We start from the raw sequence: 21,004 nt of genomic DNA on the forward strand, positions 1-21,004 counted from the left end.
CGAGCGAATTCTAAGGTGGCGTTTTCAAAACGGAAGCACTGACATTGCTTTTCCCTCTTTCCCAAAAAAGGCAAGAATGTACAGTATATGTATACATATGTATTGTTCTACTATTACAAACACAGTCATGATAATATCTACAATAATGTATTACACTTGATAGGTGTCGTAGATTAGTGCACAATGTTTTATGTTAATAGTTTATTCTATCAAGTGCCCATTTCATTCTTTAAACATATTTAATATTCAGTTTTATTATAAGTAAGTGAACATACATGGAATGCAAATTCTACTAGTCACTTTTACAATGCAGTAACTCCGGTACTTGAATTAAGGTAACATGCAGCAATATTATTTAAATATTAAATTGGTGATTTGTGAAAATAAAAATGAAAATGAAACAAGCTGACAATACAAACACATGATCACCAATGAAGGTTAGAAGGATTCACACACCTATAAGTAGCATGCCTAGCACAACTTATGGCTCAATGGCTGTATGGGCTTTATCTTGCTGTTTTAAAGCACACCTTTAATAATGCATTCAAGGAAACTAGTTAATTCCATTACTTCTGCAAACACACATGCAGCCCACTAACCACACACCTGCTGATAATGCATTCAAGGAAACTAGTAAATTCCATTACTTATGCAAAAACACATGCAGTTGACTAAACAGAAGTATGGAAATGTTTTACACGGATGATACCACTTTTTTAATATCACAACATCACAAACTAGAGTATCTGCAAATACCGATATTAGTCCAGTACACTCATTTTAGACCATTTATGAAGCTGTTAACAACACATTTGTGCCGAGTCATTTCAAAGACATAATTCTCCAGCTGTGTAACAAGTACAGAAATGAACAGCCCAAATATTACTCAGCTGAAATGATTTTACTGATTATTATTGATATTTTTACAGTATGTAAATAATGAAGCATGAGATATATAGAATTTTTGGATTTGTTTGATCCAGTGATTTTGACGAGATACTGATTCCCGTCCCATTTTAATATAGTTGATATATCATGGCATAGACTAGCATAGACCTTTTAAAATGTCTTGTGTTTCTTTTCATTTGGTAATGGGGGTAAAATGCTTTTAACTGATCGGCTTTTAAATGCCTCAGACTCTCTTTATTCTGTTGACCATTAAAACTGTAGTATCGATTTTTACACATCTAACAGATATCAGGCAGCATTAGCATTCATGTGGCTTCAAGGCTCTTCCCCACAAAACAAATAATGTCCCTCTCCTCCTTGTCATTTTTGTTCTCCGCCAACCACTGAGAGAAATACCAGACTCTTCAAAAACCAAATGAACTACTTTTTCTCTGTGAACTCTGTACATCTGGAAACAACATCCAACCAAAACAGTAACAACGGGTTCTTTAAAACCCCAGCAATTCACTGACAGACAGAGAATGCTGTGCAGCAAAGAGATGACAGAAATCACACATTCAAGAGATGATTGAGAATAATGTGACAATCTAATATGCAGCAACAAAGCCATGGCTTCCCAAAATATTGAGCCAATGTTTTTAGATTGGTAACATTTGGTTATTAATTAAAAGAAATCTGCTTTGTTTCAGTGTTTGAGTTTCTGCGAATCTGTTTTTGTGTGGACAGAAATAATCTGCTGTGTTTAAATTCTGCTCTTTTTGTGACTCAAGTGCTTTGAATGAATTAAGCTGATGTTCTATACAGTTAGCATAGTCACTAATGTTATTATAATGCGTATCACAACCACGCCAACTTCTTTGTCTCTTGCAATCTGGTTAGAGAATTCTGAATCTTTGTTCAACGTCGTGGTTTCTATTTGAGAGGAGAATGAAGCGTCTCAGCTCCATTAAGTTAATAACCTCTTTGGCTCATTTGCATAGAATGGGGCTGGAGACGCTTCCTCTCTATTTTAGTATTTAGTCCTTTTCCCTTCCCTCTTTCTGTTGCAGTTCTTTGTTCCAAAAAAAACAATTTGGTTCTCTTTGTTTTGCTCTGCCCATCTCTTACCCTCGCACTCTGAGTTTCTTCCTCGGTTGCCCTGTCAAACTGCGATAATTAGCGGGATCAGAAGAGACAGCAGAGAGGGAAATAAACAGCGAGAATGAGGGAGGCCTGTCCTGCTTCTTTCATCCCAGGCGTCTTTGTGCTGCTGGCTCCGTTTCTCCAGCGTGTACATGCATATGAATACATGCACAAACTGACACTTTCACGCGACCGCACGCATCATTATGCCATTTTTCGGAAAGAGGGAGAGTTTCAGTTTTAAGAGTTTTCATTCTCCATGCCCTCATTCTCACTTGGCATCATTCTCCTTGCTCGCTCTCCGCGCGCAATCTCTGGCTCTCTCTTCCAATCGATAGTGGCACTTCTGGTGTGGCTGAGTGCCAAGCCACCACACAGCTGTACCACTGTCACGCTGTAATTGGTGTGTGGAAACACTGTCATGCTCCATGAGCACACACTCCACAGTCTGACTGCTGTTGCTGTGGCTGGTTGGCTGGCTGGCGTACTGTAATTGGTGGAAACACTGTCAGGGCGCCTAATAACAAACGTCCAACCAGTGGACTGGCTGACTGAGCGGGGGTTAGGGGTTCGGTTGGGTTTTTGCCGGTGAAGTGGCCGGCGGTGTCTTTTCACTGATCATGTCGCCGGTAATTTGATTGCTGCGGTAAATAATGAGGAGACGCGGAATCGTGACACGTCGCCAATTGTCTCCCTGCGATGGACGGGATTGAGGAGAAATGACCTTAAATGAAGATGTGCCGTGAAGTCGGAACATTCACCGAGGCATATGCAGCTGTCACGGTTTTCAGCAGAGCATGATTTAGTTTGGCTGGGCGGTCACTCAGTCAGACTGTGATGGGACTATTTTGTCTGTCTAACAATCTAACCGGCTGATTTTGTTCCTGCTTAAGATTCATATGTTGTTAGAGTATAGCTCCGACTGCACTCAACCTCGGTGAATTATTTCCATTTCTTCTATTTCTAACATGTATCTGCAAAGAAAATTAGCTTTTTTCTGTCTTTTTTTCTGCAGGCAGTGGTCATGGTTCATATATTTCACATCGTAAATGAGCTGATTCACTCACTTTTATTGAGTCAAATGTGTTATTTGCTGTTTTGTTATGTCTTTAGAAACACGGTGTGATTATGTGCGCTGATGTCACCTACAGTGATCCGGAGTCCTCAGTGAGACATAGGCTAATGGCATCACTGCCAGACTGTGACAGTGTCGGTGATTGAGCAACAAATTCTGTAATTACAGGTTGTTTTTTTTTTTCCCCTCAGCTTTCCTCTTACTGCTAATACTGCAGATAGTAGGATAATTAAATGGTATTTCACAAAAGAAATCACCTATGATTGGGCCTCCTGCTTGCTTAGTGGTCTTGCATGCGCAGCAAGTAATTGAAGTAATTAACATGACTTGAACCTTAGTGGAAAAACTAATCAGTGAAATCACCTACTGTTGTTTTTTGGTAGGAAAGAAAATATGCACAGCTCATTCAAATAAGCTTGACAATGAAATGTTATGGGTTCACATGAAGGAAATTATAATTAGCTACGACAGAGTCCTGGGTGCGAGAGTGAGCACAAAAATGACACAACATTACAACGCCCACAGTCAAATGCATTGTGCTTCAACTGGGCTCATGTCCTTGACATATTTCTGCCAGAAAATCCAAACATTTCGACACAGTTCTGTCAGAAACACCCAGTGACCAGCTGTCAGGGAAAAGTTGAAAAGTAGATCTCTTTTCTTAGATAACCAAAGGTTTCATCTCATAGTCATACCCATCCATCTTCTACCCCTTTATCCCACACAGGAGGGTCGCTGGGGGGAGATCTCAGCTGACATAGGGCAAAAGGTGGGGTGCACCCAGGACAGATCGCCAGACCATCACAGGGCCACATATAGAGGCAAACAACCATTCACACTCACAACCATGGACAATTTAGAGTGTCCAATTTCTCTAATGCTCATATTGCATGTTTTTGGACTGTAGGAGGAAACCAGAGGCTGGGTCTCCTTGCTGCAACGGCTAGAGTGCTAAACACTGCACCAACCGTGTGGCCCGTCACAGTCATATTGTTGATTTAATTACTTCATTTGGAACTAATGCAACAGAGTGAGGCATTAGTAAAATATGATAAATCAAAAGTACGAACCAAAGACACCTGTGCACCTTCAGGTCTGTTAGATTTAGACCTAGATCTGTATAAACCAAGGCCTTTCTTATGACAATGGTCAGCAGGATGACGGTGGCTTCTCATCGTTAGCACCAAAATGAAAAAGACAAACTTTTAAAATAAAATCAACAAATAATTGTCTGTATAAATGACATTGTAGTACTATAAACATGTCATAACTGATTCAGAACTGCCCTGTCTGAACCTATAACTCGACACAACTGTTATATATCGGCTCCTGGTCTCTTTCTTCTCTGTCTCTACTTCTTTCAATTTCTGTCCCCCATATAAACAAATAACATTGAATTGAATTAAAAATAATACTGTTAGGGAAGATGGACGCAGTGCTCTGAAACTGAGTCATAATGTGACGCATTGTTTTCCTATTCATTTCCTATAAAGTGAATGGATGTGGTGTTGTTGGGATTTCCCCAAATCAAGACAGGTAACACTGAGGGTCTTGAATTAGTTCTTGCAACATAGAAAGCTAAATGGCAAATTGTTGCTGTGATATCAGGCAAAAATAAACAAATGGGTGAGTGAGGTTAATCATTATTGGAATATGTGTAAATCCAGCGTCTTCTGGCACAAACAAATGCAGATGAAAGTGATAAGGCATAATTATTGAATGTAGCGTTAGAGCTTTTTTCAGTGCAGTCCAAAAAAAGTTTCACCACACATAATTAAAAAGCATAGTCAAGAAAGTGGAGCAAGACACAAGACTTTAACCCTCTTATGGCCATCGTGATATTCAGGAATTTTCTAGATATCACAATAACAGTCTAGGAGTTACGGTAATGAGAAGTACGCATGCCAAATCCTGTCGGTGCATAGGATTTAGTTACATTTAGCAGTGGATTAACTCCTCCCCTGCCAAGTGTTGCCTTCAGGTGACATAAAAAGTGTTTGCATTGTCTGTTGTGAGCTATTATAAAAATGACACCCAGTGATTCACAGTTGCAGGTGGTTATACAGCGATATCATTCCATTTTTGGCGACATACCCTCCCTTAATCCTTCAATCTGGTCGTCCAAATTGATTTGAACCGAGATGTAACACCTTCATCACAGCACAGTAATGCCGCCGTAAATCTTTCATTTGAAGGCATTTAGATTTTGGGGATATTGCATTCAATAATACAAAGCAAGATTGTGAGACCAAAAAAAAAAAAAAAACTCTACAATCCCTGGGCCAAAAGAATGAGGCAGCGGGACAGAATCCATTACAGACCTAAATGACGCCATGATCGACTGAAGTGTTGGTCGTATATCAGCGCGTGAGCTGATTAAGCTTTACAAGTTTTACAGACCTTGAGGGAGACTGTTCAGTTCAGCGTCAGCACTTTGCGCTGTGATTGTTTTGGCAAAATTCAAACTCTCCTTCCTGCTCGGTGGAGGACAAATCTGCATCACTGGGTGACTGACCTATAGCTGCCTTCTCCTGGCATCTGTCCTTGCTCTTCGAAAAGGTCTCCTCCCATGATGCTCTGCCTGGCTTCCTGGTCTCAGGCTATGCAGAGCATATAGCGCAGGTTCCCCCCTTCCTTATCAAACACCAGCTGTTTGACATTCAACCAATATCTCCCCGAGCTCCTTTCAAAAACTTCCAGGTGTTCTCAGAATCTCTGCTCGGGGAGCGTTTGGGACTTGATTATTTTCAGAAAGAATGATGATTCAGTTATCTTTTTTTTTTTCCCCAGTTTAATGTCATCTCCTTTCTTCTTGGGTAATGTAGCCCTGCATTTTATGGTCCTCTTAAACATTTCCTGACACGGGTTTATCTCTAAGGTTTTTAAGAGAGTGATACCTGCAAGATGTCAGTAAATTCTTGATATCAATCTGTGTCCTGACACCACTGGATTTATGAAGCCGATTTGTGTTATTTACACCAAACCCTTCATCTTTTCAAACATTCCAAATAATACCTTTACCCTGTGTGTGTGTGTGCGTGATGCATGCTCGTGATTTTAATCTGATGTAAACACAAATGGGAGCCAAGATGACACTACCCAATAATCTGTATTATAACCTGAAAACATCTCACAATGCCTCAGAATATAAAAAGCCGAAAGTGCCAAGAAACTAGAGGTTATAACATCAGTGCAAGGAGTCCAATTTGCAGTCATCATAATTTCAAATATTTGTCCAGAACATCCTGTTCAGTCTCTCAGGGAGCGAAAGATGTTACCGTCTTCTATTGTACGGAGACAAGAACATGTACATTTGACAGCTGATTGTCCATATCATTGCTCCTTTCACCTTCTCTCAAGATAAAGTCACTTACCGTAGGTGTTTAAATATCTACATTTTACTGTGTTTACCATGGCAACAAGTACCCACTGTGCGGTTTGTTTAAGGATCGGCATAAAGACTGTCGTCCAGTCTCCTGGAATAGAGTGTGACACTTTAATAACCTTTCAAATGGCTTCTGTTGTGAATTAGGTGCATGCCTCTGTGAGGTGAAGTGGAGAAGTTACACAAATTATTGCTCGTCAGGTCAGAGATCCAGCCTGAGTTCGCGCCGAAGTGCTGCTATTTAAATTTCCTCTCTTCACACTGGAACAGCCTTCCATCCTTTTTGCAATGGTAACTAGGTAACCCTAATCCCCTGACAAAAAATAAAGAAGACGAGGGAGCCGCTGTCTTTCTGATAAAAACTATAATTCAGTCTACCTGCAGGAACCAAAAGCTGCACCACAAGGGATAAGTATTGAGGAAAATTTTATTTATTTTAGTCGCTACTACTTTTCTGTGGCCATTAATTGTTCACTAACTCTTAACCCTCTCTTAATTAAAAATAGGCTACATCATACTATTACATTTTCATTTGAAAATGGTCCTTTCAGATGCATTTCAGCGCTGTATCAGATGAATGTATAGACTTATCTTTTAATATATGCCATTTCCTGTATGCACTTAGCTTTTTTTAATATTTTTAATGAAGCAGCAGGTTACAGAGATCCACACTTTGTGTAATTTGCGGTATTATTTTTGTGAACATCTCTTTCGTAACTAATTGAACCAACTGATTTTGGGTCAAATCAAATTAAATAAATGAATTATCAGTTGTGATACCCGGCCCGAGCACCTATTATATCATGTGACCATTCATGTACACTGGGCATGTAAACAGGAAGTCGATTCTCTCGCTCGCTTCGTTTCAGAAAGTACGACAACCAGAGGAAGTATTTCTTTTATGAGATTGACGTCAAGGTGAGACTGAAATTGAACCCATCATGAAGTGAACACAGGTTAACTGTGTCATAGTTTCCTGGAGGTTCAGTAAAACATCACAATAAAACACAGTCGGCAGCGTTTCTTAAACTTCTCTGCGTGTGAGACTCTAAAATGCCAGGGTAGTGTGGACACGACGAAATGAAAATGCATTTGTATGGATGGAGCTGTGGATGAAATTTTGACTGGTTTCCTGTCTCTTTTAAAACTCAAAATGCCTCAAATCTTTTAACGACGCAGGACGAATGGGAATGTCTGACTGTAAGTGCGGGCACCAAACCAACGCGGAACCGCGGCGTGAAGCACATTGTTCATATTGGTTGAGCCTGGTTATTGGGAGAGGATTATAATCAAGGTTATTGTAAACAGGATATTATGCTTACACACAGAATATTAACAGGATATTGATGTGCATAGAGACGCACTCTGTCACAGCTGATCAGATGTTCTTTATTGCAGTGTGGGCACGGCTCTCTGCACTTTGTTCCGCGGCGCTAACAAAACTGCACCCAAAAGTCATTTTCAGAGGCAATGAGGCTGCAGCAGACAGAATGGACTCTCCATCTCCGCTTTAGCGCCGCGTGACAGAAAAGTCTCCCAACTCTTGGAAGTCTTTTTTTGAACAACATTTTGACTTTGCAACATCTGAAGTCTCCTTCACAGTGAATGCTAATGATAAACCGTTCCGGCTGGAGTGGCAGAGGACGGCGAGGCCACTTTGAGGTCGGCGCCGGGTCAAACTAATACATCAAAATAAAGGGATTCTGCTTAATTCCCGTCCAATCCACTGCCAACTGAGACAGAAAGGTTCATCAGCATTGTTGACTCCTGGTCAATTTTCAAAGGCGTTTCTGCCACATAAAGTCTCCGCTTTAATCAAAATTGATTTTCTCATCACTGATACTGGCAGCATTTTCTCCTTCCATTATTTGGCTGATCTTTAGATACATTCACCAAGAAGAACAACACTATATTTATAGTTATGACTAAGAGACGAAGCATAAATACATACATGTCTGAGGAAGGAGTCGGTGATGTATGGGGAAGGAAACAAAGGACGCGATGTAGGACGCTGGAAGGAAATGGTGAGCGAGGGAGACAGTGTGAGGAAAAAGTGTGGAGGGGAGGAGAGGGGAGGAGAAGGGAGCTTTGGGAGTAGAACATTATTTAGACTAAATGAGGTCAGGACCTTGGGATATACACTGAATCTCAAATGCTCACATTTGCTGCTCGCTGTGTTTATATGCTCGAGTGTGTGTGTGTGTGTGTGTGTGTGTCCGTCCACATAGAATACTAACAGAGTCAGTGTCATTTATTCAGCACTTATTTGAGCAGTAAGACCTCCTCATTTAGGAGAATGCATCTAAGTGCTGCAAACAATCCCCACTATATGGTTATACCTTTTTTCTACTTCCTCTTGTTCCATTAATGTCTGTCAGTTAACTAGTTCCATGTACTTCAAAATCTTAATTCAAACTTCAGAGCGTTCAATGTAATTAGGACAACGTGGCTTGTCTTTTTCTAATTGGAATTTTTCAGAGCGTATTCTAGAGTTTGTACATTGGTGTGTAATTCATAAAAGGTGGATGACATCACATCCGAGAGTCCACAGTTCACAAATGTCACTCTTCATACATGATTTTCCACCAGAAAGTCGCGTTTCATACAACGTGACAACCAAAGTAAACACAGAAGTTCACGACTTGTTTTAAATTACCTTTTCCATTTTTGACACTGTCTTCACAAAACCTATATCAGGGTCTTTAGCCAAGGCTTATAGTGAAGACATGTCAGTAATAGGGTCTTTGCTTTACTATTGGTGCTTTTCCACTTTACAGTTCTAGCTCTAATCGGCATGGCACGGCTCGACTCGACACGGTTTTGGGTACCAGACACGTCGTTTTCCATTACTATAGTTCCTCCTCAACGTGGGCGCGATCAGATCAGCAGATTAGACTGCACACATGTAAACACACAGTGACGGCATTTAGGACATTATTGATTGCGAGTCTCGAGTCGTTTTTTAAGACAGAGCAAGTAGCAATCGCTGTAAATCTAACCACGAGGTTAGAACAACGACTGTATGTGAATATACGTGTAACACAAGACAAAGTGACAAAAGTCAGTCAAATTGTGGTAGAGTAGATGCCGTTGTCACACACTTAAACACCTGTGTGGCCATTGTTTGTGCCAGGGAAGCCGTTGTTATACGATGTGTCGTCATGTGCCACACAGTTCATTTTCGTGATAAACGCAACAGCCCTAAGGGATGTTCTTCGATTGTGGATGTTATTTCCTCCTCTCAATCCCTCACTTTGCCCGAATGTTCAGCTTCTCTCTAAACATTCAGACATTCAATTAGAAACCTTTAACTCTTCACATTCATGGCACTTTCAATGCAACATGCCAGATTTGCTTCAGCTTGGGCAGAAGGCAGCAATCCCACTGCAATCTCTTCAGAAATTGCCTTCTCTCGTTTTAAAGTGCCACTCTCTATTTCTCTGTCTCTCTCTCACACACACACACACATACCTCTACCTCCATCCCTGTTTGTCTGTGTCTTCCTCTCTTTTCTCTCTCCATCTCTGTTTTCCAGGGTAATAAATTCACTATAACCCAAAGTTCCTGTATCTTTGATCCAATCAGCTACCTCCAGTTGCCTTGGAAACAGATAGTCAATGAGAAGAAAGGATCAGAGAGCAAAGGTGTTTTACTAATGAGGACTGCTCTGGCCCTGTTTAAATATCACACACACACACACATGTTGAACGCTATGTGTTTTGTGCGACTATTACGGCACACAGAGGAATCCTTCGTTGTTTCCAGGTTTTTTTAATGGGCTCAAATATGTGTTTGAGACCATGGAGTAGAGCAATGTGAGGTGAACCACCACTTATAAAGGCCGCTCAGAGAGTAGGCAGTGGTGTGAGGCCTTTGTTTTCACAATTGCAACAAATATCTGCTCTGACATCATAACAAACGCAGCAGAGGGAGGTGAAAATTCACTTTCACTGATCACAATCTCAATCCCGATCTTTACCCACAGCACCACAGCACAGGGAGAGAAGGCTGTGACAATTCTTTGGTTCATTTTTGCATGGATTGATTACGCCACGGCCGGATACTGTGTGGTTCAAGTGTTACTCATATTGTCGGGACTTCAGTCTGTTTACAGGAACCAACTTCCTTATACCTAAGGAAGTGAGGACATGTAGGCTGGTCTTCACATTCTAACACCCCTTAAAAATGGCTTTTTTTTAGGGTTAAGACCTGGTTTTAGGGTTAGGGTTAAAGTTAGAGTGAGGAAGTGAATGTAAGTCACTGTAAAGTCCTCTGAAGTCATGGAAACCAGTGTGTGTGAGTGCACGTGCATAGTCACTGATTCAGGTGCCCTATTTTGGAACAACATACCACACTGCTGTTCTGCTCCACTTACACCAACACCTGTCTGTCTGTTCCAACTAATTGGTCAGTGTCCATGCTCTCTTTCCCCCTCTCGGTCTCTCTCCATCTATGAACCAGTGTTCTTCCACGGAGCTAATAATCTCTCCTGTGTTTCTGCTCCTCTCTCTGTCTCCAGTTGGTGGGGTTTATCTACGCCTGCTATGTGGTCAAGCTCATTTCTGAAGAGGAGGATAGCTGTAAGTACACACTCACAGACATGCACCTAAATGAATTTACTTTTTTGTGTTTTTTTTCCCCGACTTATTTAGTTTAGTGTTAATCGTGTTCATTTTTAGCAACTTCCCCGCGGTTAAAGCCCAGGTATACTCGCAAATTCTAGTGTAAAACAGTCTTCGTTAAGCATTTTGACAGTTTGAAATGAATTGCATCTGAAGTGCACTTCCACAACAACAATGAGGAATATGAGTAAAATCAACATGTCGATTCTGTGATTGTTGTCTTTTAAATGCAGCGCATGACTGTGAGGATTAACTTGAATGAGCCCATTTACCTGAGCCAGTTTGTTATTCCACTAAAGTGCAGCTATTACGCGGGAGAATCAATAACCAAGCATGTCTTATTCAACACTGGATCGAGGATGCTCTTTACCAACACAGACGTATTGACAGGTAATAAATGCAGACTGGATCTGGAAATAGTTTGAAGTGCTGAGAGTAGACAGGTTTTCCTGCTTTCCTTCCTGTTTGAAGCAGATATGACGATTGAGAGTGATGGAGGGCTTATTTTTTTTTTTTTTTGTTCCTGAGCAGCAGCAGCCGATATAAAACTGTAAAATTGCACTGGGTAAAGAATCAGCGACTGTTTCTAAAGGCTCTTGATGTGATAAACAACCTCTGTGTGCATCAAGGTCACAGTTAAATATGACATAATTCCATTGTTAAAGTCAAGGAACAGTTCAGAACACGGTGTTTTTTGCCACTTTCATGAGTTATTCATGACAAATTGAGTTTCAGGGCTTATAGATGAGAACTAACGCCTGCTTTGCGGCGACATGAAACTTAAACTGCCTCTTCTTCTATTTGTAAATTATCAACATCTACCTAGTTCCTATGTGCCTTTTTTTTTTTAAACTGATGTACTTTGGTCATTCCACATTAGCATAGAGTCTCTCTCTTTTTTTCATTAATGTAAATTGGGTTGGGCTCAATTGGAAAGAGTCAGCGTAGCCTCTTTTGAATTTCATTTGATGCGATTTAACTTTGATAGTTGGGCTTATGAATATTTCATGTTTATGAGTAAAATTTTTAAATCAAGCGGTCACAGGTTTTAACAGATTCTCTCAAATTAAACATTGATATAGTATCAACTAGGCATCTGCTCATTCATTTACTAAACTAATAAGATTGTGTCAGTGGAGCTGGGCCAATGTTATCATACGTTAAACAAGAGGCAAGCGGATCACGAGGCAACACATGTTAACCAAAAGTGCCAATCCCCTTATACATACATGGGGCATGCAGGGCTGAACAATTAATCAGAATTTGATCAAAATCTCAACTGTTTTAGATCAAATTTTGTCCTCACCCATACACATTATATCCTACAGACTGAAGAAAACACCTTTGTTTCCCACAGATGTACACAGATATCGCATGGTAATCATTTTAAATGTGTTATTTCAATGGAAATGAGAATAATTATGTCATTATGTATTCCCTCTGATATTGTTAATCATATCACAGTCGCAATATCAGTTCAAATAATCACAATTAGATATTTATTCAAAGTCGTTTGTGTTACTAAAGCATTAAACACTAAATCATGATTTATTTAAGTCAATTAAAGACACACGATGATGTCCGTACATGTACACCTATTTATGTAAATATTTAGTCCATATTGAAATAACAACTCATTTTGCCAACATTTCCAACAATGATTAAGCACCCAGTCCATTTTATGTATTGTCCTGTTCTTATGCTCTTCCTCCAGGACACAAATGTGTCACAAAAGTAAATATGTTAACATTAGTCACAATTTTTAAACACTTCCGATAGATAGATTGTTCTTGTTTACTAAAAAAAACAAAAAAAAATCTAGACACTAGAGACAGACACTAGACTCTGGCAAGAATGGGTGAACGTCACGTAAGTGCGCTCTCAGAAATGATTATTCTGGGCTGTGATAATGCATTGGATAAATAACCTAAGCAGTCTTGTCTTGTGAGAATTGCCGGTACGCAAATAAAAAGTGCCACGCCGACATTCACACTTCACACAGATAATTGATAATAAGCCACATGAGTCATTCCCACACTTCCTTCCCTCCGCGGGACAAATATTAAGAAGAAAAAAAATCGGGATCAAATTGAGGTTTCAGGCAAAAATAATGCTTAATGAATATGTATGCGGTGGTAACAGCAAGTCACATGCAGCATTTTCACACAACAAAAAAGATCATTTTCTCCAGCATTATTTCCAGACCCATTGTTAACGTTGCGTTGCTGATGCTCACTTTCTGAATGAGGCTGTGAAGGAAAGCGACGTGCACAAATGTAATGTGGGAGACTAAACCATAATCAGGGAGCTTAGTAGAGGAAAGTGCCCTGGGTGAAGAAGCTAGTACTCACTGAGGACCTGTGCGGACTGTAAGATGCTGAGGAAGCTAATTACTCTGATAATTATTCCGTGCGTGTGTGCACACGTGTGTGTGGTAGCATCTGCTTGTGGAGATTCCTCATTATCTTCGGTCTTCAGTTATCTACTGTACGGCTAGCGGCTATTCACATGTGTCAGACAGAGTCTCGCGCCCACCCTGAAACACGTAAATGATGTACACTCACCTTTGAGATTACTTTGACAACGAGAACTGGTGAATCTAAGTCGATTGTGTCTGCAGAAACGAATGCACTACAGCACCATATGCTGTGTTTTCAGTCTATATAAACTCAGCCCTTAGAACACAGAGCATTTTGGCTGCTGTTTTCCGTCACTATATGTTAAAACATACAGTATATGCTATATTTTTCAGCACAACCGAGGCAATCTGATGAAAAATGGCTTTCATTTTCTATACTATATAAACACGCCTGAGCAAAATTACTCAAAATGTTTAAAATCGGAGTGACTTTGTGAAATTTGGAAATACGTCACAGTTCAGAGTTCACTTGTGAACAAAAAGAAGACAAAAGCGGTCTAATTTTGTGACTTCGGCACAATTATTGCTACTTTATATCACTACTAAAAATATGAGATATAAAATGAATCAAAACTTTGACTCAACAACACATAATAACACATTTTTTTAAAGCCTTAAGGGTTAAGGTTATGTCCCTCTATAGTGTAGGATGTAGAGGGATGTTAAAAAAAAATATAGGTCTCATTTTTGAACCATGACCCTTCTGAAATAGTATGAAAAAAAATACGATGGAGAATCCTTTTCCTGGCATCTCGTTTCCTTCGTGCTCACAGCACACTCCAGAAGTCTCATGATTAACATATGAGAATTTTAAATGACGCCACGATCGCTCACAAGGTCCGGGGACTGCGTCTCCTCTTGTGTTCAGTGGGTCATGCATTGCTGAAACACTGCTGAGACTCTCTGACTGCAGCATGAATCAGCAGGAAGCCCATAGCGTTCCTATGCCAGATCGACACTGTTACGCCCAGCTCATTCAGGAGCGTGATAGAGGGGCGACGTCTGCACAACAACCATTTAAGTAAACAAGAAATCATTAAGGAGCGTCTCGACATAAACTAGGAATCAGGGTTGCGGCGTAGGATCTGCAGCTTGTTCTTTTTTTTTTGTCCTCTGGAAAGTGCTTAACAATTTAAACGGTTCCTTCCTCTCAGAATGTTCTTCCGCTTGACACGGCTTCGCAATTATCGCCACACAGAAGCTTTGTCACGTCCAAAAACATGTCTACACCTTGAACTGGCGGACGCCCATTTGTTTTACAGCTTGACTAAGTAGCTCCTGTGACTTGCCAAATTTGAAATTATTTTCCCCCTTTCCATCCAAGGATAAATGCAAGACACGCGTGTGCTCCAAACTTTCCATTTCTCACTGAAACATGTCCCACGGCAGCACCAGCGGCTCATGATGGGCAACCTCCAGAGACGAACAACGCTGGAACCTGAAATTCCCCCAGTGCAGTCCTTCTCTGGACCCAATAACTGCAGCTGCAGATGCTGTGTTCATGTCATTGTTCAATGATATGTAGCATTTTTTTACAAACGGATCCAGAATTGATGTTATTGTCCACATTTGGGGCCAATTACTAGTCCATAGTCTTAAGTACTATTAGAAATTAGTCTACTTTGTTACTGTACCTGCATCATCAATCTGAAATGCCCTGTTAGGAGCATCCTCCAAAATATTAAAGCCAAACTGGCTGGTACTAGTAGCTGTGTCAAAGGTTACTCTGAGACCATTCACGCCAGGCAATTGACCTAAGACAGAAAGGGAAGCTCAGCTTCCTCTAAAATGTCGACACATATGTACTGTGTTTTATTTACATTTCAATATGCCGGATTAGAACCTGTTACTAGGTCACTCAGAATCAGCTGACGGATTGTCTCATGTGATTTTCGTATTCCTGAAGTTCAGCTTCAGAATACTTCCACGGAAGCTTAGCTTCTCTGGGAGTTAATGGGGCAGTCACAGGAACCCGCTTTTGCCAGCGTTTGCTTGGCGATATAGTAAATAAAAACTTTTGGTTTTACATAATTATCATGTCTTCTTGTTCGATTGCAGAATTTGTGTAAGAATTTATGTATGAATAACTGGGCCCCTGTTTTACCTACATGAAAATGACTCGTCTTTATAGCCTTTCTTTATCTGCTTCAATTCTAATTGCTTGTTAACTGTCTCCATTCCCAGTGTTACCACTGACAGGTCACCTCTGGTTTTTCTTTCCATTTGTACAAACTAGAGAGAAATCAAAAATTTGATTGTGCTTCTGAAGTAGTTGCGCCAACCCTATAAGACTCTTATTCATTAGAAATGGGATCTGCAGCCTCCGGAGAATCTTTTAAATGGGTTCTGTGGCGTGTTTCATTAGGTTTGGTTGCCTGTGTTTTTTTTTTTAATTTTCACTTGTATATTTTTGTAGATTGTATCACTTTACGATCTAACAAATTACAAAATTCCACCACCAAGCTGTGACTGATGCTACAGCCCATCTGGGGAATACAACGAGCGCTCGCACAGTCGCACAGCACAAATAACACAGCTATGCAGCTTAAATCTTTCCCACATAACCCAAAAAAAAATCACTGTTCTCCCCGCAACAGCTCATACGCAGTTTAGCGGTGTAAATAACAGGCCCAAATTGTACCTGCTAATCTCAAACATAATGGTAACAGACACCGCGGGTCTCCCAACACAATTACACCACTCAAACGCACAGAAATTGGTGACATCTCTCCAAATTGGACGAGCCCCCGCTTGTTATGCCTGGCTCGATCAGTGGCATAACAAAGAAGGGAGGACCACACATCAGCATTTCAAGTAAACAAGAAATGTATTACGGTTAAGTCAACACAGGCAAACTATCACATATTAAGTCGGTAATCGACAGTGAGGGGGGGGTGGGTGAAGGCAAGAAGAATGCATTGGTATACCTGTAACATGAACAAAGGCTTAAACCAAGGGGGGCAGAAATGGAGCCATAGTGAATCCACCCAGCTCTGAACAGTTGAGGCTGATCCTTTAGGGGGGGGGCGGATGGGCCACGTTGTCACAACACACAAAGAAAATGCAGACAATTGCTCTGCAGTTTGTGTCCAGGCAACAGTAATCATCCTAGTGATTGTAAAATATCACAGCAGTGCAGGAAAACTGTTAGTTATAAATGTCCTTTGTATCCCCCCCTGTCTGTCCCCCCCACCTCTCCTCTGTCCCCCATTTTTCCTTTCACCCCAACCGGTCGAGGCACATCTCTGAGTCTGGTTCTGTCAGAGATTTCCAGTGTGTTGTGATTCGGCACTACTGTATACAAATAAAATTGAATTGATGCTGTAAATAAAGAAGACTTAATTGTGCATTTGCCCCAGAGTTGAATAGGCGTTGTGTAATCTGTGCACTTGTTTTAATTGAAATGACCCTCCTCCGTATAGCGCAGGTACATTTACAGATAGCCCACTCTCATGACAGCCAGACTCCTTCCCACAACAGTGTGCGTAGCGTTATGAAATTTCACTGAATTAATAAGAGAGTATGCCGCTGATCAAGGCGAGGAAGTAGCCTTTTATAAGCTCCACAACATCAAAGTAAGGAGATATCATGGCTTCCTCTCTTCAAAAGTCCAGGCTCTCAGCCTCAGTGTGAGGAAAGCAACCACCTGCTGGCAGCTCCTCAGCCCAGGAATCTGTGCGGCCATTCTAGATAATTTAAGAGATAAGCGTATTCTCATGGTATAAATATAACGTCTCCTTCCTGAAAAAAAGACAGAAAATTGCAATATATGGCTTTTTTTTTTCCTTACAACTGAATAGATATTTTCCCTGTATGCAGTTTCATGCCTCAAAGCAATGATAGCTGGTGTTTCTGACAGCTGTTGAGCTTTCTGTAGGTTTACGAAGCCTAATGCAGTGAATCATCTGTGCTGGAAGGTTCCCAGATGAGCACACACGCATTCTTTAATTATGTTGTTGTTTGTTTTGTTTTGTTTGCTTTCCGTGCAGTCGATTTTATAGGAGGGTTTGACTCGTATGGTTACCAGGGGCCTCAGAAGACGTCTCACCTTCAGCTACAGCCCATGTACATGTAAGTATGGTTCTAAGTGTCCAGATGTTTTTAACATAATTCCATATCATAACATTATTAAGTCACTGCAACAAGATTCAATACAGTTTATACGGCTAATTTTGACGTCTGTTACATGAGTTCACGTGATGCTGATTAAACCTTTCAGCTCCACTCAACTCTCTGCATTTATCAGCATAACAGTGTTTAGATCATGTCCCCTGAAGACAGTCCCGATTAGAAGCCTCAAGATTGGCGATTTGGCCGGCGCCATGTTGACATTTTGCAAACGGATGTCCCCCGGCTGTGTCCCACAGCAGGTCCCTGTTGGACAATACCAGCTGTCTACCACACTGATGTCCACGCATATGTACTGGACATCTATTTTCATCTAAATGGAAACAAAATTTACAAACTCAACATTTTGAGATCGTTAGTAAATCAAGTGGTAAATAGGCTAATTTTCCCATTCAAAGGAGTTTCCCCCTGGTGGTTGTTTAGAATATTGTTACTTCCAGTTTGGCCTCAAGGAGGAAACGAGAACAATACTTTTATTTATATATATGTATACATATATATATATATAAATATATATATATGTATATATATATGTATATATATATATATATATATATATGCATACATACATATATGTGTATATATATATTTATATACATCTATACATCTATAGATATATAGATGTATATATAAAAAAAAACAACAACATTGCACTAGTAAAGTGAGACGACCACAAACAGGTTGGAGTATGATTGAAAATACAAAGAAGTGCCCACCAAATGTTTCATAAGTGAATTCTTCTGCTCAAAAATCTTGTCATTCAGCCGGTCGATGGTCCAAAAGCCCTTTGCCCCGCCCGCTCCTGCTCTGCCACTGTATACATATAAACGCTCCCTCAGTCAGGTCTGATAGTATTGCTTGACAGAGTCTGTTTTCAGATGAAGAACACGGCATACAAATAATATGAAATCAATTTTGTCACACAAATACAAGCATTTTTTTGGTATTTGTTGTAACAGTTTGTCTTAAATCTTCCTAAAAAAAGAAGTTTGATTATTATTATATATGTATTCAGGCTGTGGACAGGTCTCACCGTCTTAAATTCAGCCTCACCATCAACAGCAAACTGTTTAGAGACAAAATTTCAATACCTTGAGGTCTGCATAGAATAATATGAGCACTCTCCCGCGCTGCATCAGCACAAGGTCTTACCATTTATCAGCCCAAGGTCTCATTAGGTATCACTCATGCATTTTTATCACTCCCCTCGCACTTTGCAAATAAAGGTGGGGTATATGATGGGACCCTTTGTATCTGTTAATCACATTCACACTGAAGCTGTTTCTCACACTGTTAATTACTTTATCCCCGATAAATAGAAAACGTGTCCTGCAGGGTATGTTTGTTATGTTAAGAAATGGATTTTGTTGCTTTGGAAGATTTTATTTTGTGTCTATATGGAGATTTCCTGAGGCTCAGACTTTGGATTTCAGTTTCAACGAGATCGGCAGCTATTCTGAGGCCAAAGAGCCAATAGGATAACAGAAAATCAGTCCGAGGCCCGGCTTAGACAGCTCTGCATCAATCTCACAGTCTCACTTTTGGCCTGCGGAAAGCACCGAGCAATACAGCGAAAGCTACCCCCACTGTAACAAACAACAAGGCAGAATAATGGTGATTCCACTGATGTGCAGCCGACAGGTTATCGATAACAGTTTTTATTAGAAAGAAAAGCTGGAGCGAATTAGAGAAAGACACGGGCGGACGGAGGGAGAGAGAGATGGACAAAGAGCAATAGAGATCAAGATGGGAAAGAGAGAAGGAGAGAGAGAGAGAGAGAAGGAGACTGGAAGATGAGAAATAAACAGTGATGGATGAACCATAGAACTAACCAAAGAAGAAAGGCAATAAAGGGCCATTCTCTAGTTTTATATGTCCCCTGTGGAAGCCATAACATAGATCGTAAATCATGGACCCCCAACATAATGGCTGCAAACACAAACACACACTCACATAAGAGCTGGAGTATGAATACACGTATCTACTGTTTACACACATACACACTGAGTGTACTGAGCACATGTAGGCGCAAAGATAGATGGTTTGTGCTTATACACACATTCATGTACATACACGCACACGCACACATACAGTACACAAAGATCATCAATACACTATCATTGTTCACCAGCTGTTGTCTCTACTCTGGTGTTTATTGGCCCTGACCAGAGAGACCAATAAAACAGCATCAACTCAGCTGTGCCTACGCACAAACAAACACACACACATTGCATTTGCATTACTTTACAAAGAGACAGCGTGTTTATACAACGTATATTGCTATTTGTGTGCATTTTAATAGCACAAAGAGAGTACAGCATTGGTACAGATCACTAGCACTGCATGACAATAGCAATATTCACACTGAGATGACACCAGTATGTTTTTATCACCGATGAATATTTTTTACTACATAGTCTGATGTTTGTCATTTGCTCTGTCAACACTGGTGATGACTGACAACCAAACAGCTTCTTCTACAGTATGTAGTAGTGATAATTAGAAGTATCAGTGTCTCCATGACGATGTTAATCTGTCTCTCTGTGCTCCTGATGTTCTCATCACGCAACGTTGTGTTCGTGTATCACTTTATGCTATCAAGGACAAACTGAGCAAATTCACCACTTCACATTTCACCCCAAACTTCGTCACCGTCAGTGTTTTCAGTTGTGTCGCAGATTTTTCAAGTTGCATTGAAGTTACTCTGTTTTTTTTTTTGTTTTGTTTTTTTAAAACTGGCTGCTTAACATGCCTTTAAAAAGAAGGAGGGAGAAGTTGCAGTTTGGGAGTTTGACCCATTAAATCTACATTAAAGCAATAAATCATTACTGTTATGTGTAACGCTCTCCTCTCTCTTCTCCTCCGCAGGTCAAAGTAAACCCGGGATAAACTCGAGGAGAGCTGCCTTACCAACCACCACTGCTTCACATCCTGCTTTTACTACTTCAACTGAAAAACAACTGAGACACAGTCAAGTAGATGGGAGTCACTGACATTTGAATTTTCTGTGATTCAACCAACAAATACCCCCTCTCCCCAGTACATGGTCAGAAGGCTTCCTTCTGCCCCTTCTGTTGTTTTTAATTCAGTTAAGTCTGTTCTTGATGAAACACTGGCCTCGTGTGGTTGAATATGGTAACTGCAGGATTTTTTTCTTTTCTTTTCTGCCTCTGAGGTCTCGCTTTGTCTTGTGCTGTTTGAGTATCTGCAGTGAGATGGAAACCAAATGGAGGCGCAAATCAGGTGATGTGTTTCCTCAGGCCTCCAGAGAGAACTGTTTGTTTTCTGCTGTCAGACAAAAAAAAAAAAAAGAAAACATAAACATGGAGCTCCTTCTTTTTGAG

At 40.5% G+C, this 21,004-nt stretch overlaps 1 protein-coding gene across 3 annotated transcripts in view; it reads left to right on the forward strand.

The window, feature by feature from the left end:
- nkain2 (sodium/potassium transporting ATPase interacting 2) overlaps positions 1 to 20,693 on the forward strand; it is a 128,863-nt gene extending 108,170 nt beyond the window's left edge. For all 3 annotated transcript variants that reach the window (XM_044049181.1, XM_044049183.1, XM_044049180.1), the window contains 3 exons: positions 11,011 to 11,071; positions 17,522 to 17,603; positions 20,529 to 20,693. In XM_044049181.1, the coding sequence (XP_043905116.1) occupies positions 11,011 to 11,071; positions 17,522 to 17,603; positions 20,529 to 20,538 (153 nt within the window). In that variant the 3' untranslated portion in view covers positions 20,539 to 20,693. The remainder of the gene's footprint in view (positions 1 to 11,010; positions 11,072 to 17,521; positions 17,604 to 20,528) is intronic.
- Positions 20,694 to 21,004: the final 311 nt, after the last annotated feature.

The sequence above is a fragment of the Solea senegalensis genome, linkage group LG17 (genome assembly GCF_019176455.1).
Source record: "Solea senegalensis isolate Sse05_10M linkage group LG17, IFAPA_SoseM_1, whole genome shotgun sequence".
Taxonomy (NCBI): Eukaryota; Metazoa; Chordata; class Actinopteri; order Pleuronectiformes; family Soleidae; genus Solea; species Solea senegalensis.